Below are 25,102 nucleotides of genomic sequence, written 5' to 3' on the forward strand. Positions count from 1 at the left end.
CGCACCATGCGCACATCACATGAATTATGTTGCGTAAATTGCACGCAAATGACGCCCAAGTGGGACAGGCCCTTAAGTTACAGTGATATTCGATTTACCATACAAAAACAAAGCAACAAGACACAATTACATAAATGTTAACATAAACATTCACCACAGCGGATTCCCCACATTCCTCACTGATGGAAGGCAATAAAGTCTAATCTTCTTTCCTCCTTAATCTCCCGCAGACGGGGCAGTCGTACCACCTGCAGTCGGGGCGATCGAAGCTCCTGCATTGGGGGCGGTCGAAGCTCTTGCGGCCTGGAGCTCCAAAAGTCGGTCCCTAACCAAGGACCGCCAGATCCACGGTGTTAGGTCGCAGTGCGGACGGAGATATGATACGGAAAAAAATCGCATCTCCGTCGAGGTACGAGATTTAAAAAAGTTTAAAAGAGTTTCCCCAATCCCCACCGCCCACATAAAACAAAACTAAAGATATACTAAAGCATCAATTTAACACATACTAAACAAACAACAAAGAAGAAAAGGACGAGACAGACTGTTGGCGAGGCAGCCACTGCGGCGCCACCCGGTGGCATAGAATCTTAAAAAAAGACAAATAATATGCTCTTTCTGAGTAAACTGATGGAAGCTTTATATTTTTCATACATGACCTTTGGAACAAACTGCACTTAGCCTTGAAATTTGCTCACAAGAACTTATGGTTGTGTGCCCTTACACCAGCTTTCGTATGGCGGAGCTTAAGAATGCATACTCTCCTAATAATCATAACAGTACTCAAAGTTTTACCAGGCGATGATGATACATGAATGGATAAAGTATTTGTTTTCCATGACCAGTGCATATGAATGACTTTGTGCAATCTCACATTCTGAGTATAATCAGCAACTTTTTCACTGTTAAAAATTATATTTGTTTTAGTATTTATGTACAATAAGCACTGTCCTCTTTGAATGTACTGGAAAGGAACTATTTATTATGTGTATAAAGATTTATGATAATTATTTTGTCATCGATTATTGTTTAGGATGTGGTATCAAGAAAATCTAAAGAAAGGTGCCTTTAAAACTATTCGCCAAAATCTGCAGATATAAAAATAAATAAGTTGGAGTAATATGATTTGGGAAGTGAGGAGGTTTATAAGGTGATAAATGTATCTGAATAAAGTGATGATGTTTAAATGGTCTTTCTCATAAAATCAAACACAAGAACAGGGCAGTTCCCTCACCCAAGTATGGTGGGAGAATAAAAGAAAATGAGATGAAAATGCATCAAAACGGAATAAACTTTAATAAGACTGTGCATGTTTTCTTGTTCCATGAATAAGGAGAAGGCTGGACCTTGCAGGAAGGTACTATACTGGAGTAAGGCAAGTTAAACTAATGTTAGGCAGGAGCTCGGGAGTGTGCATTGGGAGCAGTTTTTAATGCATGTCCACATCTGACAGGTGGGAGTCATTTAAAGGACTGTTGATGGAAATTCAGGGCCGGCATGTTCAGGTTTTTCCAGAAGATTATGATACATGGGATAAACTACGACTTGATTGTATGGATTCAGAACTGGCTTATTGATAGAAGACAGAGGGATGTGGACAAGCTTTTCCCTTTGAGAATAGGGAAGATTCAAACATGAGGACATGACTTCAGAATTAAGGGACAGAGGTTTAGGGGTAACATGAGGGGGAACTTCTTTACTCAGAGAGTGGTAGCGGTGTGGAATGAGCTTCCAGTGGAAGTGGTGTCAGCAGGTTCATTGGTATCATTTAAAAATAAATTGGATAGGCATATGGATGAGAAGGGAATGGAGGGTTATGGTATGAGTGCTGGCAGGTGGGACTAAGGGAAAAAAAGTTGTTTGGCACGGACTTGTTTCCGTGCTGTAATTGTTATATGGTTATATGGATGTGGTGGAAGGGTAATATTCCGGATGAAGGTCTGTGAGCAGTGGAGTTCCGCAGGGATCTATGCTGGGACTGCTGCTGTTTGTGATATATTTATATGTGTATGTGTGTATATATATATATATATATATATATATATATATATATATATATATATATACAAATGACACACACACACATAAACACACCCATGGGTTGGTTAATAAGTTTGCAGGTGACACCAAGATGGCTAGGGTCACAGAATGTGAGGAAGACTGTTAAAGTATATAGTGGGATATAAATCAGCTACAGAAATTGGCGGAGAAATGGCAGATTGAGTTTAACCTGAGCAATGTGAGGTATTGCAGAAACAAGGAACTACAGATGCTGGTTTACTAAAAAAGACACAGTGCTCAAGTAACTCATTGGGTCAGACAGCATCCATGGTGAACACAGATAGGTGCCTTTTTGGGTCAGGACCCTTCTTCAGAAGTGAGGTGTTGCACTTTTGGTGGTCCAATGCAAGAGAAAAATATACAATTAATGGCATGAACCTTAACAGCATTGATATACAAAGGGATTGTGGAATCCAAGTCAATAAGTCCCTGAAAGTGTCAACACAGTAGGTAGTGGCGAAGATAGTGGTGCTTGCCTTCCATGGTCAGGGCATTGACTATAAGAGTCAGGAGGTCCTCGTACAGCTTTATAGGACCTTGGTTGGGCTGCATTTTGAATATAGTGTGCAGTTCTAGTCACCCCAATGCAGGAAGGATATGGAGGCTTTGGAAAGATTGCAGAGGAGGTTTACCAGAATGCTGCCTGGATTAAACGGTATTGACTAGAGGAAGAGGTTGGACAGACTTGGATTGTCTTCCCTGCAAGACTAAACGTTGGAGGAAAACCTGACAGTCAGGAGCTATTTCCCAGGATGGAAATATCAAATACTAGAGGGCATAGCTTTAAGGTGAGGGGGAAAAGTCTAAAGGAGATTTGTGGGGCAAGTTTTTTGCACCGAGGGAAATGTGGCTGAATTGTGCTGCCAGGAGTGGTAGGGGAGGCAGTTACAACAATGACTTTTAAGGGATTGGTACATGGATATGCAGGGAGTTGGATAATATGGATTAAGTGCAGGTAGATAAGGGTTGGTCTTGGCATCGTGTTCAGCACAGACCCGGCCTTTTTCCTTTACAGTACAGTCAATGTTCTATAATTTGTATAATGTCACAAATTAAGTGTTATAATTGGGAAATGCTACCTTAGCAAGAATTCAAAAGATTCAGCAAAGCAAAAAGTATACAGAGGACTGGTTTTGATCCTTTTTATTTAAGTATTTTGATGTGTATGTTGATACCTTGGGTTATTGGTGTAATGCAATCTGATTTTCATTCAATTGCAACATATATCAGTGTACATGTTAGAAGAAACAATAAGTATATGTATTACAATTTAATTTTGTAAATTTACGATGCACAGTAAGCTTACTGATATTGTTGCTACATACACATCAGTTTGTAAGCAGTTGTCAAAATAGTTACCTGTTCATTTTCTGCTTTGTCATGGGGGACAATGCAGCTTTGAATACTTTTGAGTTCACAATTCCAGACTTTCTAATATTTGGGCAGTGATTTTATGTTTGTGAACAATTACTTAATCTTCTTCTTATTTAATTTTTGTTAAGGGTGATTGAAGGGTGACAATATGTTTGATCTATGTAGAAATTCAGTTGTTCTGCAGACACTAGGTTGCAGCTGCTGGAATCTAGAGCAAAATGCAAATTGCTGAAGGAACTCTGTGGGTCAGGCAACATCTGTGGAAGTAAAGAAAGGTCAACTTTCAGGAGCAGTAGAGTGAATACTAAATGAAAAAAGATGGCAGATAACATAACCTAATTGAAAGTTACAGTTATGAGTTATTCCTGTAAATTGTTTTGTAGACGAACGAGGCATTCTTTTAGGAAGGAGATGAGGAGAAAAGTCTCTAGTCAGAGGGTGGTGAATCTGGAAGGCTGTGGAGGTCAAGTCAGTGGATATTTTTAAGGCAGAGATAGATAGATTCTTGATTAGTACAGGTGTCAGAGGTTATGGGGAGAAGGCAGGAGAATGGGGTTCAGAGGGAGAGATAGATCAGCCATGATTGCATGGCGGAGTAGACTTGATGGGCCGAATACTCCTATCACTTATGACTTTAATGAGTGTGATTTGTGTTTTTTGCAGGAAATGTTCAGTTATCTTTCCAGCGAAATCAAGAAGTTGTCCGAAGCTCATGGTGAAAGACTTCTGGAGACCCCAAATAACCCTGTATCTTTGGGTAAATCTGTTTTTTTTTTCCATATATATTTTAAATTATGTAAGTGGTGGCGCTGCCTTGCAGCTGCGGCTCGTCTGCAGAACGTTTGTCTTTTTTTAAATGTTTCCTTTGTCCTGTTGTTTTAGTTTATTTCAGTTTATTTTAGTTGTGTATGGGGGGGGGAGGTGGGGTGGGAGAACCTTGTTTTTAGTCTCTTCCTTCGGGGGGAATGCGACCTTGTCTTGTCGTATCCACCGTCTCCCTCTGCGCTGAGGCCTAATGGCAGAGCTGGCGGTCTCCAACTGGGACCGACCTCGAAGCTCCGGAGGCAGAGCCAAGACTTACCATCGCGAAGCTGGCCGACTTCGGGGCTCTGGTGACGTTGCGGCGGCAGCGACCCGACTTCGGAGCCTCGGAAGCTCGGCCGCGGGCCCAGTGGACGACAACGTCGGGAGCTCGCAGGTCCCAGGTTGGTGACCTGTTCTCCGGAGCTCCCGCAACAACAGCTTCGTCCGCTGGATTGGAGGGTGGCAGCTTCGACCGCCCCGGGCCGCGGAGTTTAAACCAGCCCATTCATGGAGCTCGGATACGGCTGCGGGACTTACCATCACCCGGCGTGGGGCCCAACATCGAAAGCTGGGATCGCCTCAACGCAGAGGGAGAACAAGGAAGGAAGAGACAAGGACTTTAAGATTTTTGCCCTCCATCACAGTGAGGAGGACCTGGTGGACTCACTATGGTGGATGTTAAATCTGTGTTTATGGTGTGTTTTGTTATTTTATTCTATGTTATGACTGCAAGGCACAAAATCAGACTGTAAAGTCTGGATAACAATAAAGGATACTTTATTTTACTTTATTGCGTAGGAATGAACTAAAGATGCTGGATTACACCAAAGATAGACATAAAATGCTGGAGTAACTCAGTGGGTCAGGCATCATACTATTATTGCGTCTGCTTGCCTTGAAATCTATACTATATTCTATGTATATTCACTAGCAATAACAACCCAATTTATTCAGTAATTCAGATTAAGCGACTGCAGGATATTAGCTCATCATTATTCGAACTTGAATTAACATAGATTGCACAGCTTTGATCTAAGGAATGGACTGTCCGGAAATACAAAATAGTCACACTAGTAAAATGTACAAAGAAGTAGTGAGAAGTTCCAATTTTCAAATTATTATTTTGCATTATTCAAGGGTAGCTAATGTTATCCCGCTTTTTAAGAAAGGCGGGAGAGAGAAAACAGGGAATTATAGACCAGTTAGCCTGACATCAGTGGTGGGGAAGATGCTGGAGTCAATTATAAAAGATGAAATAGCGGCACATTTGGATAGCAGTAACAGGATCGGTCCGAGTCAGCATGGATTTACCAAGGGGAAATCATGCTTGACTAAACTTCTGGAATTTTTTGAGGATGTAACTAGGAAAATGGACAAGGGAGAGCCAGTGGATGTAGTGTACCTGGACTTTCAGAAAGCATTTGATAAGGTCCCACATAGGAGATTATTGGGCAAAATTAGGGCACATGGTATTGGTGGTGGAGTGCTGACATGGATAGAAAATTGGTTGGCAGACAGGAAACAAAGAGTAGGGATTAACGGGTCCCTTTCAGAATGACAGGCAGTGACTAGTGGGGTACTGCAAGGCTCGGTGCTGGGACTGCAGCTATTTACAATATATATCAATGATTTAGATGAAGGGATTCAATGTAACATTAGCAAATTTGCAGATGACACAAAGCTGGGTGGCAGTGTGAACTGTGAGGAAGATGCTATGAGAATGCAGGGTGACTTGGGACAGGGGTGAGTGGACAGATGTATGGCAGATGCAGTTTAATGTGGATAAATATAAGGTTATCCACTGGTGGCAAAAACAGGAAGGCAGATTATTATCTGAATGGTGTCAAGTTGGGAGTACAATGAGATCTGGGGGTCCTTGTTCATCAGTCAATTAAAGTAAGCATGCAGGTACAGCAGGCAGTGAAGAAAGTGAATGGCATCTTTGCCTTTATAACAAGGGGAGTTGAGTATAGGAGCAAAGAGGTCCTTCTGCAGTTGTATAGGGCCCTAGTGAGACCACACCTGGAGTGTTATATGTGCAGTTTTGCTCCCCTAATTTGAGGAAGGACATTCTTGCTATTGAGGGAGTGCAGCGTAGGTTTACAAGGTTATTTCCCGGGATGGCGGGACTGTCATATGCTGAGAGAATGGAGCGGCTTGGCTTGTATACTCTGGAGTTAAGAAGGATGAGAGGGAATCATATTGAAACATATAAGATTATTAAGGGTTTCGACATGCTAGAGGCAGGAAACATGTTCCCGATGTTGGGGGAGTCCAGAACCAGGGGCCACAGTTTAAGAATAAGGAGTAAGCCATTTAGAACGGAGATGAGGAAGCACTTTTTCTCACAGAGAGTTGTGAGTCTGGGGAATTCTCTGCCTCAGAGGACGGTGGAGGTCGGTTCTCTGGATACTTTCAAGAGAGAGCTAGATAGGGCTCTTAAAGATAGCTGAGTCAGGGGATATGGGGAGCAGGCAGGAACAGGGTACTGATTGGGGATGATCAGCCATGATCACATTGAATGGCGGTGCTGGCTTGAAGGGCCGAATGGCCTACTCCTGCACCTATTGTCTATAGTCGATAAGTCTGGATCTTTTTCCATCTGCAGTTATCCACAGTAAACAAGGTTATTAAAGCAGTCATAAAGCACTAGGAGGAAAAATAAAGTACCTCGGATGTTTGAAATCTGAAATATAAACAAGATATGCTGGAAAATGTTTGTCAGGTTCGGCAGCTTTTGTACAGAGTTACCATTTTTTCCTGACAGTGACGTTTTGTCAGAATTATTCTATTTATTTTTCGTTTTTTACACTAGAGGTCACTGCTACACAGCAATGTGTGTTTTTCTCACTGTTTACTTGTAAATTAAAGCAGACTGGGGAGGTTGGGGGTTCGAGGGATGGAAGAAATGTTGTCCGTTATTGCCGATTGTCTGCTATAAACGAGTGAAGGAGTAAATATTAACTATTTTAACCCGACTGTGTGGGAAGAAATGTGGCGTTCAGGGAATGGGGAGAAAACCAGGGAGAATTCACAAGTCAGGGAGCCACAGAGCCCCCAGTCCCACACGTGGTGCAACGGGGCCAAGGCCGCTACTCACACCCTCTTCATGCTGCTCGCTCTCTCCACTCCCACACACCAGAAGCACGCCATGTGGTGCCAGTTCATTGGGTAACCTGACAAAATCGGGGGCGGTGCAACGGGAGCCTTGCGCTGTTACCAGGCAACGGGGGCTCATGTTAGAAACATAGAACCAAGATAGGTGCAGGAGTAGGCCATTCGGCCCTTCGAGCCAGCACCGCCATTCAATATGATCATGGCTGATCATCCCAAATCAGTACCCCGTTCCTGCTTTCTCCCCATATACGATTCTCCCCATATCCCTCGATTCCATTAGCCCTAAGAGCTAAATCTAACTCTCTCTTGAATACATCGAATTAGCATTGTCAGGGTGCTGCAGGTGCAGTAGCTGCATCCATCACCCCGGGGCCTCGCTTTGTTTCAGCCGCTGCAAACCCATGCCCAATGCAACGTTCTTCAAGTGTTCGCGCTCTCCCCACTGCCACCTTTCTGCTGATTTGTGAGACACCCATCAACCGCCACCACAGACGGACATCTTTGACCACTATGAACAAAATCCTTTATATAGATGTCCGTAATTTGAATGCAGGCACACAATGTCTGGGGAGGGGCAGATACAGAGATAAGGAAGTGTATGTCTCGTTGAGTTACTTCAGCATGTTGTGTCTATCTTCAGTTTAAACCAGAATCTGCAGTTCCTTCCTGCACATTTAGTCTGCTCCATTGTGAAATCTCCTTTCACGCCTTACACTCTGTATCTCCCCCTCCCCTGACTCAATCTGAAGAAGGGTCTCAATCCAAACCGTCACCCATTCCTTCTCTCCAGAGATGCTACCTGTCCCCACTGGATTACTCCAGCATTTTGTGTCTATCTTCGGTTTAAACCAGCATCCATAATTGTGAAGGTTTACTGTAGTTTGATATGTGGCTACAGTGTATGAATATTTTCAAACAAGGCTAGTGTTTCCCAGGAGTTCTGTGCTGTCCTGTTTTCCTGCATAATGTTATGTCACAGCCGTTGTTTGTCCCAATTTCTGACATAACATGCAAAAATATTGCTGTACAAGTGATGGATTGATTTACAATTACATCCAGGAATATGACGCTCTGTTTATGATATGCATTATGCATATAACTAAGGTAAGGCCTGGTTCAGTTTGTGCTTTACTGCTGACCTTCATTCACATAATCATTAGGATCCTTGCAAGAGAGTTGCAAGCTCACAATTCAGCTAGGTAATAGTTCTGTATGCTGCACAAACTCATAATATGCAATATTGGCGATAAATATGGATGATAGTAAATGTATTTGGAACCTGACTCTATTATTGTTGTGATATGAATATTTAATCAATATGAAAACATAAGGCCTTGATTTGACCGTTCAGGTTATAGGTAAATAATTTCTAAAGATACACTGCTCTGGCGATACAACCTGGAGGGTGTTGGCATTAAGTTACATGACAATTAGTTTCTGGTACGCATTTCTTGTGGTCATTTTCATATGAAAGTTAAAGCAAGACCCAGGAGTTCCTTTCTACAAGATTAGTTACACCTGGAGTAATGTTGTACAGATTTCTGAATACCTCAGTATCCATTGGGAAATGTGACTCTTTGGCTCCTGTTTGCCCCCACTAAACCACACCCCAAAGAACCACAATTAATTTGGTAGCAACACTCCTCAAATGGAGGAGTGTTGTTTATTTTACTGTGGCGTGTCCCTTTCAGAGCTGGTAGCAAAGATTACTCCGATGAGATAAGAGCTGACGGCCGCAAGAACTTGCAGCATGTCTTTGGGAAATGCTGTGCTGAAACCGGCATTGTCTGATTCGGCACAGTGTTACGCACAGGAACATGCCAGTACTTTGCTGTGAACTTTCCTATTGCAGGTCTCAATCCTTTTATGACCTTTACAACAGACTAATGGATCCTGCAGAACCATTTGTCAGCTACTGCAGTAGCAAAGCCATTTCAAGCCCCACGTTTTGAATTTTGGTCCGTATTGAAAAGCAATTTGAGCTGCAGTTTTTTTCTGTGTTCAAAACACTGCCTCAAGATTGATGGCATTTTTTTCAATGAATCACAACTTCTATTTGACGAATAGACTTGGCACAAACTTGCTGGGAAATGCTGGCAGTTCTGTGCTGAACCGCTTGCACATAGGTCCATAAATGTAAGGAAGTTTGCAACTCCCACACAAATATAAAACCCTGAACTTGTTGGCTGCTCTGTGTTGGGATTTTCCTGACTGCCCTCTGAAGTTGGGTGTTTGATGAAGTCCTGTGACCAAGCAAGTACTTGCTGCAATTTTCCAGCAGATAGGCAGCAGGCTCGATCTGGATCGAACACTGAGCCTGATCATCTAATTAGAGAGAAAAATAATTTATATATATTTAGAAATACATTGACTTTAGCTTAATATTATCCTTATTTTACATTTAGAATATTAAAACAACTTGGATTTCTTTTCATGTCTATTTTTGCTGAATGTCAAACACATTCAGAATCCTTAGCAGGTTTGATCTGGTTTATGACTATCAGGGTTTAATGGGCAGGGCTTGTTTTGGCCAGTCTACTCGATGGCATTGTATTATGCAAGACAAACCAACCATGTCGGGTCTCAGTATTTTGGAATGGGATAACTTTAGGTGGCAAGTTGACACCAGCAAAACCAAGTTTTGGCCCAATAGTTTAGACAATAGGCAATAGGTACAAGAGTAGGCCTTTCGGCCCTTCGAGCCAGCACCACCATTCAATGTGATCATGGCTGATGATCCACAATCAGTACCCCGTTCCTGCCTTCTCCCCATATCCCCTGACTCCGCTATCTTTAAGAGCCCTATCTAGCTCTCTCTTGAAAGTATCCAGCGAACTGGCCTCCACCGCCCTCTGAGGCAGAGAATTCCACAGACTCACAACTGCCTGTGTGAAACAGTGTCCTCATCTATGTTCTAAATGGCTTACCCCTTATTCTTAAACTGTGGCCCCTGGTTCTGGACTGAAATGAGATATTAGTAAAATATATATATATAATTTTAATTTCACAAGTTGCCTCACCAGTGTTTAATCAAACAAAAAAATAGCCAAATAATGATGAGGGGACTGTGGGAGAAATGCAATGAAGGTGGTGAATAGATTAGGACAGCAGCAAAGATGTTGAAAGAGGAAGCCAGGGTTTATAGTAGAGATAACTAAAGGCAAGCCTGGCAATGAAGGATGGACAGAATGGTGGATTGACAGAGGATAGGAATGGAGAAATGTATGTATGAAATATAGAAACATAAAAAATAGGTGCAGGAGTAGGCCATTCGGCCCTTCAAGCCTGCACCGCCATTCAATATGATCATGGCTGATCATCCAACTCAGTATCTTGTACCTGCCTTCTCTCCATACCCCCTGATCCCTTTAGCCACAAGGGCCACATCTCCCTCTTAAATATAGCCAATGAACTGGCCTCAACTACCTTCTGCGGGAGAGAATTCCAGAGATTCACCATTTTTGTGTGAAAAAAGTTTTCCTCATCTTGGTCCTAAAAGATTTCCCCCTTATCCTTAAACTGTGACCCCTTGTTCTGGACTTCCCCAACATCAGGAACAATCTTCCTGCATCTAGCCTGTCCAACCCCTTAAGAATTTTGTAAGTTTCTATAAGATCCCCCCTCAATCTTCTAAATTCTAGCAAGTACAAACCGAGTCTATCCAGTCTTTCTTCATATGAAAGTCCTGACATCCCAGGAATCAGTCTGGTGAACCTTCTCTGTACTCCCTCTATGGCAAGAATGTCTTTCCTCAGATTAGGAGACCAAAACTGTACACAATACTCCAGGTGTGGTCTCACCAAGACCCTGTACAACTGCAGTAGAACCTCCCTGCTCATATACTCAAATCCTTTTGCTATGAATGCTAACATACCATTCGCCTTCTTCACTGCCTGCTGCACCTGCATGCCTACTTTTAATGACTGGTGTACCATGACCCCCAGGTCTCGTTGCATCTCCCCCTTTCCTAATCGGGCACCATTCAGATAATAATCTACTTTCCTGTTTTTGCCACCAAAGTGGATAACCTCACATTTATCCACATTATACTGCATCTGCCATGCATTTGCCCACTCACCCAGCCTATCCAAGTCACCTTGCAGCCTCCTAGCATCCTCCTCACAGCTAACACTGCCCCCCCCAGCTTCGTGTCATCTGCAAACTTGGAGATGCTGCATTCAATTCCCTCGTCCAAATCATTAATATATATCGTAAATAGCTGGGGTCCCAGAACTGAGCCTTGCGGCACCCCACAAGTCACTGCCTGCCATTGTGAAAAGGACCCGTATACTCCTACTCTTTGCTTCCTGTCTGCCAGCCAGTTCTCTATCCACATCAATACTGAACCCCCAATACCGTGTGTTTTAAGTTTGTATACTAATCTCTTATGTGGGACCTTGTCGAAAGCCTTCTGAAAGTCCAGATATTACACATCCACTGGTTCTCCCTTATCCACTCTACTAGTTACATCCTCGAAAAATTCTATAAGATTCGTCAGACATACAATACAATACAAATTTATTGTCATTTGAGCCCCAGTGAGACTCAAACGAAATTTTGTTTACACAGCCATACAAACAAAGACAATGTCCTACAGACATACACACAATTAAATTCACACAAACATCCATCACAGTGAACCCAGTGTGATGGAAGGCAAAGTCTTTTCTCTCCCCTGCTCTCAATTTCTCTCCCGATGTCCGAGCCCCAGGCGGGTGATGATAAGTCCCACGGCCATTTTAGGCCACGCGGGGCGATTTACGGCCCCGCTCCCGGTCTGAAAGTACAAGGTTGGAACCCCCACGGGCATTGGTGAGTCCCACGGCCATGAAGCCGCGCCAGGCGATGTACGGTCCCGGTCCGGGTTGTTCCAACCCCGCGACACGGGCTGGAGAAGTCGCGTTGCGGGAGCTCCGGAAAGCGTTCTCTCACCCGGACCCGCGAGCTCCCGATGTCCCGTCAGTCCACCGGACCTGCAGCTGCAGCTGGAGCCTCCGAGCTACGTGGAGTCGAGCCGCAGCAGCGAGTCACCACCGCTCCCCACGCTCCGAGGCCGGCCAGCCCCACGATGGTGAGTAGTCCGCAGCTCCGCAGTCTCCCGAGCCCCCGGGGCGTTCCGGTTGGAGGCCGCTCCACGGTGCCAGGCCCCAACGACAACGGAGACCCGACAGGGAAAAGGTCGGGTCTCCCGGACAGGGAAGAGATTTTTAAACGGTTTCCCCCTCCCCCCCGCCCCCCCACATAAACATATTTAAAGACAACTATTAAAAAACACCAAACACTACATTTAACTAGACAAAAAATAAAAAAAAGACAGACAGGCTGTAGGGGCCGCTGCAACGGGTGAGTCGCGCCGCCAACTTGATTTACCTTTCATAAATCCATGCTGACTTTGTCCAATGATTTCACCACTTTCCAAATGTGCTGCTATCCCATCTTTAATAACTGACTCTAGCAGTTTCCCCACTACTGACGTTAGACTAACTGGTCTGTAATTCCCCGTTTTCTCTCTCCCTCCCTTTTTAAAAAGTGGTGTTACATTAGCTACCCTCCAATCCTCAGGAACTACTCCAGAATCTAAAGAGTTTTGAAAAATTATCACTAATGCGTCCACTATTTCTGGGGCTACTTCCTTAAGTACTCTGGGATGCAGCCTATCTGGCCCTGGGGATTTATCAGCCTTTAATCCATTCAATTTACCTAACACCACTTTCCGGCTAACCTGGATTTCACTCAGTTCCTCCATCTCATTTGACCCCCGGTCCCCTGCTATTTCCGGCAGATTATTTATGTCTTCCTTAGCGAAGACAGAACCAAAGTAGTTATTCAATTGGTCTGCCATGTCCTTGTTCCCCATGATCAATTCACCCGTTTCTGACTGCAAAGGACCTACATTTGTTTTAACTAATCTTTTTCTCTTCACATATCTATAAAAGCTTTTGCAGTCAGTTTTTATGTTCCCTGCCAGTTTTCTTTCATAATCTATTTTCACTTTCCTAATTAAGCCCTTTGTCCTCCTCTGCTGGTCTCTGAATTTCTCCCAGTACTCTGGTAGGCTGCTTTTTCTGGCTAATTTGTACGCTTCATCTTTTGTTTTGATACTATCCCTGATTTGCCTTGTTATCCACGGATGCACTACCTTCCCTGATTTATTTTTTTGCCAAACTGGGATGAACAATTGTTGTAGTTCATCCATGCAGTCTTTAAATGCCTTCCATTGCATATCCACCGTCAACCCATTAAGAGTCAATCGCCAGTCTATCTTGGCCAATTCACGTCTCATACCCTCAAAGTTACCTTTCTTTAAGTTCAGGACCCTTGTTTCTGAAGTAACGATGTCACTCTCCATCCTAATGAAGAACTCAACCATATTATGGTCACTCTTGCCCAAGGGACCACGCCCAACAAGACTGCTAACTAACCCTTCCTCATTACTCAATACCCAGTCTAGAATAGCCTGCTCTCTCGTTGGTTCCTCTACATGTTGGTTTAGAAAACTATCCCGCATACATTCCAAGAAATCCTCTTCCTCAGCACCCTTGCCAATTTGATTCACCCAATCTATATGTAGATTGAAGTCGCCCATTATAACTGTTTTACCTTTGTTGCACGCATTTCTAATTTCATGGCTGATCAGCCAACTCAGTATCCTGTACCTGCCTTCTCTCCATACCCCCTGATCCCTTTAGCCCCAAGGGCCACTTCTAACTCCCTCTTAAATATAGCCAATGAACTGGCCTCAACTACCATCTGTGGCAGAGAATTCCGGAGATTTTTCACACTATCTGTGTGAAAAAAAATTTTCTCATCTCGGTCCTAAAAGAGTTCCCCCTTATCCTTAAACTGTGACCCCTTGTTCTGGACTTCCCCAACATCGGGAACAATCTTCCTGCATCTAGCCTGTCCAACCCCTTAAGAATGTTGTACGTTTCTATAAGATCCCCCCTCAATCTTCTAAATTCTAGCGGGTACAAGCCGAGTTTATCCAGTCTTTCTTCATATGAAAGTCCTGACATCCCAGGAATCAGTCTGGTGAACCTTCTCTGTACTCCCGCTATGGCAAATAATGTCTTTCCTCCGATTAGGAAATCAAAACTGTACGCAATACTCCAGGTGTGGTCTCACCAAGACCCTGTACAACTGCAGTAGAACCTCCCTGTCCTATACTCAAATCCTTTTGCTATGAATGCTAACATACCATTTGTGGCCTCCACCGCCCGCTGAGGCAGAGAATTCCACAGACTCACAACTCTCTGTGTGAAAAAGTGTTTCCTCATCTCCTTTCTAAATGGCTTACCCCTTATTCTTAAACTGTGGCCCCTGGTTCTGGACTCCCCCAACATCGGAAACATTCCTGCCTCTAGCGTGTGCAAACCCTTAATAATCAATGTTTCAATTAGATCCCCTCTCATCCTTCTAAATTCCCGAGTATATAAGCCCAGCAACTCCATTCTCTCAGCATATGACAGTTCCTCCATCCCGGGAATTAACCGTGTGAACCTACGCTGCACTCCCTCAATAACAAGAATTTCCTTCCTCAAATTTGGAGACCAAAACTGCACACAGTTTCTTGCATATCACCAAAATTCAGTGAAATCAGAAGTAGCACAAGGAACTGGGGTTGTGATCTGCTTCACCATTGTGATGTTCTAATGGCTTCTTCAGTTTGTTGGTATAGAATCGCATCCCACAGCTCCGTGCAAACCATCCTTGTATCTCAATCTACTGACAGGAGTGTTGCCAGTGAAGTGAGTGATGCTGCTGTTCCTCTTTATAATAGTGGCACTTAAGATGCTTTGCAGCTGTTCACTGTTAATTGATTTTTATCAATTCAAGTACTCGCATCTGAGAAGTGCTTTAATTTAATTTTTTTCTAAACACAGCAGTAATAAAGTAAAAGCTTCATCTCTGATGATTTTGCTTTGGATTGTGTAAATTATACCAGAAAGTAATTATAATTTTATGACATTAAGATACCAGTTTAATTGCCATATAAACATTCATTGTAGCATAGTATTATAGTACATAGCGTTCATATTTATAACTTAAAAATGATTCGTTTTCTCAGTTTATTTTAATGCTAATTTGATTAAGCCAGTTGAATACCGAGTGGTAGACAAAACTGCAGGAGAAACTCAGCGGATGAAGCAGCATCTATGGAGCGAAGGAAATAGGCAATGTTTCGGGTCGAAACCCTTCTTCTTCATACAAGAAATTCACATACAAGGAATTTGCCTTGGTGCTCCGTCCACAAGTATCAACATGACATTCAGTGACAGTTCGAATGACTCAGAAAACACTAAACATTAATAATAATAATAAAACATTAATGATAAAACACCATTGATCAAGCATGTGAACCAACAAAATACCAGATCAAAGGGAGGCTACAGATGTTTGGCTGTTGAGTAGAGCAACTACTCGTGGATAAAAACTGTTTTTATGTCTGGCTGTGGCAGCTTTGACAATCCGGAGTCGCCTTCCAGAGGGAAGTGATTCAAAGAGTTTGTGGCCAGGGTGAGAGGGGTCGGAGATGATCTTGCCCGCTCGCTTCCTGGCCCTTGCAGTGTACAGTTTATCAATGGAGGGAAGGTTGCAGCCAATAATCTTCTCTGCTGATCGGACGATTCGCTGCAGCCTCCAGATGTTGTGCTTGGTGGCTGAGCCAAACCAGACCATGATGGAGAAGGTGAGAACAGACTCTACGATGGCCGTGTAGAATTGGACCATCATTGCCTGTGGCAGATTGTGCTTCCTCAACTGCCGCAGGAAGTACATTCTCTGTTGTGCCCTTTTGACTGTGAAGTCGATGATAGCCCCCCCACTTAAGGTCCTTGGAGATGATGGTTCCCAGGAATTTAAAAGACTCCACAGATGTGACTGTGGTGTTGTTGATGGTGAGTGGGGTTAGGGGAGGTGGAGCTCTCCTAAAGTCTACAATCAATTCCACTGTCCTAAGAGCATTGAGCTCCAGGTTGTTGCGATGGCACCAGGCCGCCAGCTGTGACACTTCCTGTCTGTAGGCAGATTCCTCTCAATCCTGGGTCAGTCCAATCAGGGTTGTGTCGTCCGCAAACTTCAGAAGCTTGACAGAGGTGTCTGTGGAGGTGCAGTCGTTGGTGTAGAGAGAATAGAGGAGAGGAGAGAGTACGCAACCTTGCGGTGCTCCTATGCTGAGTGTTTGCGGGTCCGAGATGTGCTTTCCCAGCCTGACATTGATAAAAATATCCGTTGCAGATACTTTTTGTTGTTGAGAAGTTAATGATGCATTTTTTTAGTTTCATATTGACTGAATTCAATTATAAATCAAAATTTTGAAACTTAGAAAATTTATTTTAAACCTGCATCTTCTTAATAAAACAAGGATAAATTCTCCAAGGAGGTGAAGGTAGAGGGAATCATTAATGGGACTTAGGATGTCCATGAATCTAATCAATACCCTACAGATTTCTCCAGTAATCAGTAACCCTTTCTACAACCTCTGTCAGTTTTTAAATGTTAATGCATCGACAGCATTTTTTGAATATTCAATTTCTTAAAATTTAATTTATTTCATTTTACAATCCCTGTTTAAAATGCTAACATTTTGATAAATTGAATATTCAAGAAAGGATGTAGATTAAGTTCAGCATCCATCTCGAGTGGAGATAAATGTTTTCCACCATGTGACCTTTTTCTAGCCTAAAGTTGTTTTGTGTCCATTCATTGTCTCTCAAAGGTGAAGTGATTTGCTACTGACTTTGCAGAAAGCTGCCAACGAAAATCGAGTTAGCTCGGTGGGTGTCCTGGATTTCCCTTTGCCAAGCAATGGTCCCTGACAAGTACCGGCTCAATGGTCCCTGACAAGTACTGGTTCAATGGTCCCTGACAAGTACTGGTTCAATGGAATCCAAGTTCTGTGATCATTTTCAGTGGCTGAGTATCTGATCATGTTTTGGAAATCTAATAGAACAAAGAAGCTAAAATATCATTATTATGTTTAAAATATTAAATAATACTTTCAAAATCCATTATGATTTGGAACATGTACTTTGGAAAATAGTTTTTTCTGACAGGTTCCAGAGTGGTTTCTAAACTACAGTTAGGGATCGGTACACCAGTGAAAGCTTACCTCGGCATCAGGCAGTGATTGTTTCACACTGATAGTTTTAGTCCTATTGTAAATTTCTTAAGGCATGCAAATTACGCGATCTTATGTGTCCTTGGCATGCAAATTACGCGACCTCGTTGTCAGGTTGAGGCGCACGGGCATCGTGTGGCCGCGCGGGGCCGGTCCCACTGAGAAGCGCGGAGGGGTATGGAATTGTGCTTGGTATCGCGCGGAGCTCCGAAATTTTGTAGTGAACTAAATCTTCGCGTGCCACCGGCCTGTCGCGTCACTGACGGCCAAAGTGGGACAGGCCCAAGACCCTGGCGCGACGCAACGTGTCTCCTCCAACAGCAGCAGAAGCAGGCAAACGATCGCCGAACTCAGCCGGGGCTCACGGCCGTTGCGGATCCGGATCCGCCCCCACTTCTACTCCCAGAGCGGGGCCAAGAAAATTGAAGATAGACATAAAATGCAGGAGTAACACAGCGGGACCGGCAGCATCTCTGGAGAGAAACAATGGAATGCGTTTCGGGTCAAGGCCCTTCTTTCAGACTGAAGAAGGGTCTCGACCTGAAACATCACCCATTGCTTCTCTCCAGAGATACTGCCTGTCCCGCTGAGTTACTCCTGCATTTTGTGTCCATCTTCAAATGACGTCATGCGCTCCAGACGGTTGTGCGGGCGCATGAAAATGTGCGCGACCTTCGCGGGACCGTTGCGTCTCAAAGCGACCACGAGTTTGCGTAATTACCGTGCCCAAGGACACATAAGTGGGACAGGGGCTTTACTTTCTCATCAGTTTACAGATTTCTAAAGATTATGCAATGTTCTCTATGCTTAACTGTCCATGTAGCTACTCCAGAAGTTGTTCTCCTTGCTTAAATGTCTATGTAGCTGCTTCAGAAGTTGCTGTCAACTTGGTTGACCATTAAAACCATTTAAAAAAACCCCATTAAGTTTCACATTTACTACAACCATGGAATTACAATTCTTAGTTTAAGTCGGGACTGTCTACTACATCGGTATTTAGAATCATAGTGTGATACAGCATGGAAACAGGCCCTTTGGCCCAACTTGCCCACATCGGCCAACATGTCCCATCCACACTATTCCCACCTACCTGCGTTTGACCCGTAGCCCTCTAAACCTGTTCCATCCATGTACCTGTCTAAATGTTTCTTAAATTGTGACAGTACCTGCCTCAACTACCTCCTCTGGCAGCTCATTCAATTCAAGTCAAGTCAAGTCAAGTTTATTTGTCACATACACATACGAGATGTGCAGTGAAATGAAAGTGGCAATGCTCGCGGACTTTTGTGCAAATGACAAACAACAAAACAACCAAACAAATTATAAACACAATCATAACACACATATTCTTTTACATAATAATTCCATAATAACATAATTCCATACACCTACCACCCTTTACGTGAAAAAGTTACCTCTCAGATTCTTATTAAATCTTCCCCCCCACCCTCACCTTACACTGATGTCCTCTGGTTCTCGATTCCCCTACTCTGGGCAAGAGACTGTCTGTTTACCCTATCTATTTCTTTCACATAGGAGCAAAATTAGGCCATCTACTCTGCCATTCAATCGTGGCTGATTGATCTCTCCCTCCTAACCCCATCCCCCTGCCTTCTCCCATAACCTCAGACACCCGTACTAATCAAGAATCTATCTATGTCTGCTTTAAAAATATCCATTGACGGCCTCAACAGCCTTCTGTGGCAAAGAGTTCCGCAGATTCACCACCCTCTGACTAAAGAAATTCCTCCTCATCTCCTTCCTAAATTAACGTCCTTTAATTCTGAGGGTATGCCTCTAGTCCTAGACTCTCCCACCAGTGGAAACATCCTTTCCACATCCACCCTATCCAAGCCTTTCACTATTTTGTAAGTTTCACGATTTTATACACCTCTATAAGATCACCCCTCATCCTCGTGCCCACCAAGGAATATAGTCCTAGCTTGCTCAATCTCTCCCCATAGCTCAGGTCCTGGTAACATCCTCCTAAATCTTCTCTACACTATTTCCAGCTTGACAACATGTTTCCTATAACATGGTGCCCACAACTGAACACAATATTCCAAAGAGAAGGAATGAGTGATGTTTCGGGTCGAGACCTTTCTTCAGACCTGACCCGAAAAGTCACCCATTCCTTCCCTCCGGAGATGCTGCCTGTCCCGCAGAGTTACTCCAGTATTTTGTGTCTATCTTCGGTTTAAACCAGCATCTGTAGTTACTTGCTACACAATACTCTAAATGTGGCGTTACCGACGTCCTGTACAACTGCAACATAACCTCCCAACGTCTGTACTCATTGTTCTGACGGATGGAGGTCAAGGTGCCAAAAGCCTTTTTGACTACCCTATCTACCTGTGATGCCACTTTCAACGAACCATGTCCCTGTGCTCCTAGATCCCTCTGCTCTACAATACTCCCCAGAGCCCTGTTCACTGTGTTGGTTCTGCCCATGTTAGTGCTCTTAAAATGCCACACTTCACATTTCTCTGTATAAAGCTCCATCAACCATTCCTCAGCCCACCTGCGTGCTTTCTACTGTTAGGCAGAGCTGTGATGAAGCCTGTACTGTGCTAGGTCCTCATTGTCCCTTTCTTTCTGCACATTTCAGCAATGTCCTTGACGAGATTCCATGAGCGCAGTGACAGGGCTGTCACTCAGCTTGGATCGATGCTTTTCACCAGACTGGTATCTGGAGCCAGGTGAGTAATTGGCACCCTCAATGCAGTTATTGAGTTGAGTTTCGTTTTCCTTTTGATACGAGAATCATGAATGTCTGAATTGGGTATGCGAGCCTCATCCACCAAGTCATTTTTTAAAAATAGCAGCCGTCCCCTGCCATCTCACCAATCTGCTTTCGTTGAAGAGGGATGTTTTAAAAATATTATACAGTATCTATTTTGTTATATTATTTAAATTATGAATTTAATGGGGTCTTATTGAGCAACGTCAAACAAACCCACATTGTTTCCTTCTGCCTTCCCTCCAGAGTTGTTCCAGTCGGCACGAAACAAGATATAAATGGCTACACTTTCCAAGGGTTCATGTCCCACACTAATTGCTATCAGTGCCCTTACTTGAATGCTGCATCAGCCATTGGAATAAAAAAACAAGACGTTGACCTTTTTATTAAAAAACTGGACAAATGTCTCAAGATCCTGCTGAAAGAGAAAGTGATTTCAGGAGCAGAAATGGAAACTGGAACGGCAATGCTGGAAAAGTCTAGTGACACTGATATGGGGCAATTGTCAGAATTCGTCCAGAATAATCTAAAGATTGGGGCTGATATGGTAAATCAGCCTGTCTGACGCCCATTAAATCACCGTCCTTGCTTAATTCAGAGGTGAACATTCCGAAGTGCATGTCTGAAAAATAATTCTGATGTGGGATTGTGAAACGATTCTGATTCATATGAGGAGCTAATGCTTCTGTCATAGTCCGGCGAGAATGGTGAAGCAATAAATTAACTACGGTGATCTATAACTACTTAATAATTGGCTGTCAGTTTAATATATATATATATATATATATATTGCAGCTGAAATTTAGATTGGGTGTTGGGGGGGGCAGGGGGAAGAGGGAAGAAAGGCAAAATTAAAAAATGGATTTGGAATATTATATAGTATTTTTGAATTTGTACTGCCACTGCTGATATATCCTATAAATGCTTTCTCCTGTGGAAAACATAAATTCTGTTTAACATTGTGGAGTTTCCTTTGTTTATTAAAAACTGTTAGAATATGTGTATATAAAACTGGTGTGTACGAAAAACATTCAATACATTCAATACGAGCAGTTCCTGTACTTCCATATGATGAGGATTGGAAATGATGAATGATGTATTTCTTCTTATCAAATGGATTATTTGGTAGCCCAGAATTGCTTAAGAAACCACTTATCTCCTTTGCACTGGGCAATATTGGGCTTCAGCTCTTCAGACATTTGTCAAATCAAATCCGCTGCAGACTACATGGAAAAGAGCCAGGCATCATTTCACTTGAGACACTTAACAGGCTATACTGACAGAGTTAACACCCTCAAAGTGAGTTATCATTTTGCAACAGGATTATAGACCAGAAGCCTAGTTCTTCTTGGGGCTCAATTGAATACAGACCAAATTGTGGCTTTTTTTCCCTCTCTCTGCAGTATGGGATGTCTTTTGCAGTTAAGATTTAGTTTAAAAGGAAAGTAAATATGATTTTCTGACCGTGATTGCATTTGAAGAATCCCGTTACTCTATATAACCACTCAGTCATAGAGCTGCATAAGATGGAAACAAGCCCTTTGGCCGAGCTCATCCATGCCCATCAAGCTGCTGAGCTGAGCTAGTTCCATATGCCTGGCTCATGCCCCTCCAATCCTTCCCTATCCATTCACCCATCTAAGTGACTTTTAAAAGCTTTTAATGTACCTGTGTGTACTACTTCCTCCAGCAGCACATTCCACAAATGCACCACATTCCGTGTGGAAAAGTTGCCCCTCATGCCCCCTTTAAATCTTTCCCCTCTTGCCTTAAACCTAGGCCCTAGTTTTAGACTCCCCTGCCCTAGGGAAAAGATTGTGGTTGCTCACCTTATCTATGCCCCTCATGATTTTATAAAGGTCTAGCCTCCTCAGCAACCTTCACTTCTGGCAAATAAAAGACCCGCCCTATCCGACATCTTGTCATAACTCAAACTCTGTTCAAAAGAAGCAAGAGAACAATGGGACCAAATGACTAGGTACAGTGGCTTGCAAAGGTATTCACACCCCTTGAACTTTTCCACATTTTGTCACGTTACAACCACAAACGTAAATGTATTTTATTGGGATTTTATGTGATAGACCAACACAAAGTGGCGCATAATTGTGAAGTGGAACGAAAATGATACATGGTTTTCAAATTTTTTTACAAATAAAAAACTGAAAAGTGTGGCGTGCAAAAGTATTCAGCCCCCTTTACTCTGATACCCCTAAATAAAATCCAGTGCAACCAATTGCCTTCAGAAGTCATCTAATTAGTAAATGGAGTCCACTTGTGTGTAATCTAATCTCGGTATAAATACAGCTGTTCTGTGAAGGCCTCAGAGGTTTGTTAGATAATATTAGTGAACAAGCAGCATCATGAAGCCCAAGGAGCACACCAGACGGGTCAGGGATAAAGTTGTGGAGAAGATTAAAGCAGGGTTAGGTTATAAAAAAATATCCCAAGCTTTGAACATCTCACGGAGCACTGTTCAATCCACCATTCAAAAATGGAAAGAGTATGGCACAACTGCAAACCTACCAAGACATGGCCGTCCACCTAAACTGACAGGCCGGGCAAGGAGAGCATTGATCAGAGAAGCAGCCAAGAGGCCCATGGTAACTCTGGAGGAGCTGCAGAGATCCACAGCTCAGGTGGGAGAATCTGTCCACAGGACAACTATTAGTTGTGCACTCCACAAATTGGGCCTTTATGGAAGAGTGGCAAGAAGAAAGCCATTGTTGAAAAAAAGCCATAAGAAGTCCCGTTTGCAGTTTGCCACAAGCCATGTGGGGGACACAGCAAACATGTGGAGAAAGGTGCTTTGGTCAGATGAGACCAAAATTGATGTTTTTGGCCTAAATGGATGGAGCCAAGTACAGGGCAATCTTGGAAGAAAACCTGTTAGAGTCTGCAAAAGACTTGAGACTGGGGTGGAGGTTCACCTTCCAGCAGGACAACGACCCTAAACATACAGCCAGAGCTACAATGGAATGGTTTAGATCAAAGCATATTCATGTGTTAGAATGGCCCAGTCAAAGTCCAGACCTAAATCTAATTGAGAATCTCTGGCAAGACTTGAAAATTGCTGTTCACAGACACTCTCCATCCAATCTGACTGAGCTTGAGCTATTTTGCAAAGAAGAATGGGCAAATATTTCAGTCTCTAGATGTGCAAAGCTGGTAGAGACATACCCCAAAAGACTTGCAGCTGTAAATTGCAGCGAAAGGTGGTTCTACAAAGTATTGACTCAGGGGGGCTGAATACTTTTGCACGCCACACTTTTCAGTTTTTTATTTGTAAAAAATTTGAAAACCATGTATCATTTTCCTTCCACTTCACAATTATGCAGCACTTTGTGTTGGTCTATCACATAAAATCCCAATAAAATACATTTACGTTTGTGGTTGTAACGTGACAAAATGTGGAAAAGTTCAAGGGGTATGAAAACTTTTGCAAGCCACTGTAGTCGTTCCATTTTTTGCATTGTATTTTAAATGAAAGGGAACATTCCCAAAATGCTTTTGATTTCCAATTCTGCTCCAGTCACGGTTCACCATATCTGAAAACCTTGACAATCTTTGGATTCTACATTTGATTATTGGAGCATCATCCAAGTTAGCTTCCCTTGTTTGACATCGGTAAATTTGTGGTGCTTGTGTTCTGACTCACGCAAAGTGCTTTTCACCCAGCCACCTCTAGAGGCTCCCTGTGCCACAGAACGTTTATTTTGAAGTTCACCTGTGCTTAGGAAACCCTTTATGGCTTTACCCTTCCTCAACTTTGGAATTTCAAAGACATCTTCTGCCTTTCCATATCTTTCATGCTCAGGTCTGACTTCTGATTCAGATTCAGATTCAATCTTTATTGTCATTGTGCAGTGTACAGTACAGAGACAACGAAATGCAGTTAGCATCTCACCCAGAAGAGCGAACATAGAATAATGGAACAGTAAAATATATATATGTACATACAGTCTATTCTTCAAACCTGCAATTACCTGCTGCATCATTGGCAACTGGATCTTCAACTGCTGCGGCCAGTGATCAGGAATTTCCTCCTTAAACCCCTCCCCTTTGATCAATCTCTGCAACCAAATGCTTTGTGAAACATATTATCTCCCTGTTGCTTGATGCAAAACTCCTAAGAAGTATCTTTGTCTGTTTTGCTACATCAAATGTGCCATAAAAATGAAATAAACATGTTGGAAGGCAAGCGGTCTCTGACCTGAACTAAAATCAGAAAATGCTGGGATACTCAGCATGTTGGAAACCATCAGTGGAATGAGAAACAGAATTAAGATTCCAGGTCAATATCTAGCCATCAGAACATATACCGGTGCTGTTTAGTAATAAAGGATCTGAGTGAGACTGTGGGCTTTGAAACGGTGCCAATGTGCATCATTGTGCTGCACATGCAGGTGGAACACAACAAGAGATATCCAGAGTAAAAGTGGTGCTGGTAGTCAGCATCGGTGTCACAATGTGGGTTGTAATACAACTGGAGTCTTTCTCTCTCACCACATTTGTGATGGCATTGGATTACTGTGTTGCAATACAGGAACCTGAACAGAGAAACTAATTCTAACCATCACTGGTATTTTTTGTTTTGCTTCATCATTTGCACATACAGGTAACAGGAATCTGCCTGATTTTCTGTGCCATCTGAGTTGAGATTGGGATGTTGTGCCTACGTGGCCTGCCTCCATTCGCTCTGTGATCAGACTCATTCAAAACGCTGTTGAAATGCTAACTCAAACCAAATCCCATTCACCCTCCTGTGCTTGCAACTCTCCATTGTCTCCTTTTCCCACCAAGCTCTTTTGTTTAGTTTTGAGATACGGCGCAAAAACAGGCCCTTCAGCACACCAAGTCCGTGCTGACCAGCGATCCTCCACATTAACACT

The 25,102-nt window shown here is 43.1% G+C and overlaps 1 protein-coding gene across 2 annotated transcripts in view; it reads left to right on the forward strand.

The window, feature by feature from the left end:
* sepsecs (Sep (O-phosphoserine) tRNA:Sec (selenocysteine) tRNA synthase) overlaps nucleotides 1-24,255 on the forward strand; it is a 110,174-nt gene extending 85,919 nt beyond the window's left edge. For both annotated transcript variants that reach the window (XM_055638113.1, XM_055638121.1), the window contains exons 10-12: nucleotides 4,096-4,189; nucleotides 20,082-20,172; nucleotides 20,460-24,255. In XM_055638113.1, coding sequence (XP_055494088.1) covers nucleotides 4,096-4,189; nucleotides 20,082-20,172; nucleotides 20,460-20,778 — 504 coding nt within the window. In that variant the 3' untranslated portion in view covers nucleotides 20,779-24,255. The remainder of the gene's footprint in view (nucleotides 1-4,095; nucleotides 4,190-20,081; nucleotides 20,173-20,459) is intronic.
* The last annotated feature ends 847 nt before the right edge of the window (nucleotides 24,256-25,102 follow it).

This window comes from Leucoraja erinacea, chromosome 1 (assembly GCF_028641065.1).
Source record: "Leucoraja erinacea ecotype New England chromosome 1, Leri_hhj_1, whole genome shotgun sequence".
Classification (NCBI taxonomy): domain Eukaryota; kingdom Metazoa; phylum Chordata; class Chondrichthyes; order Rajiformes; family Rajidae; genus Leucoraja; species Leucoraja erinaceus.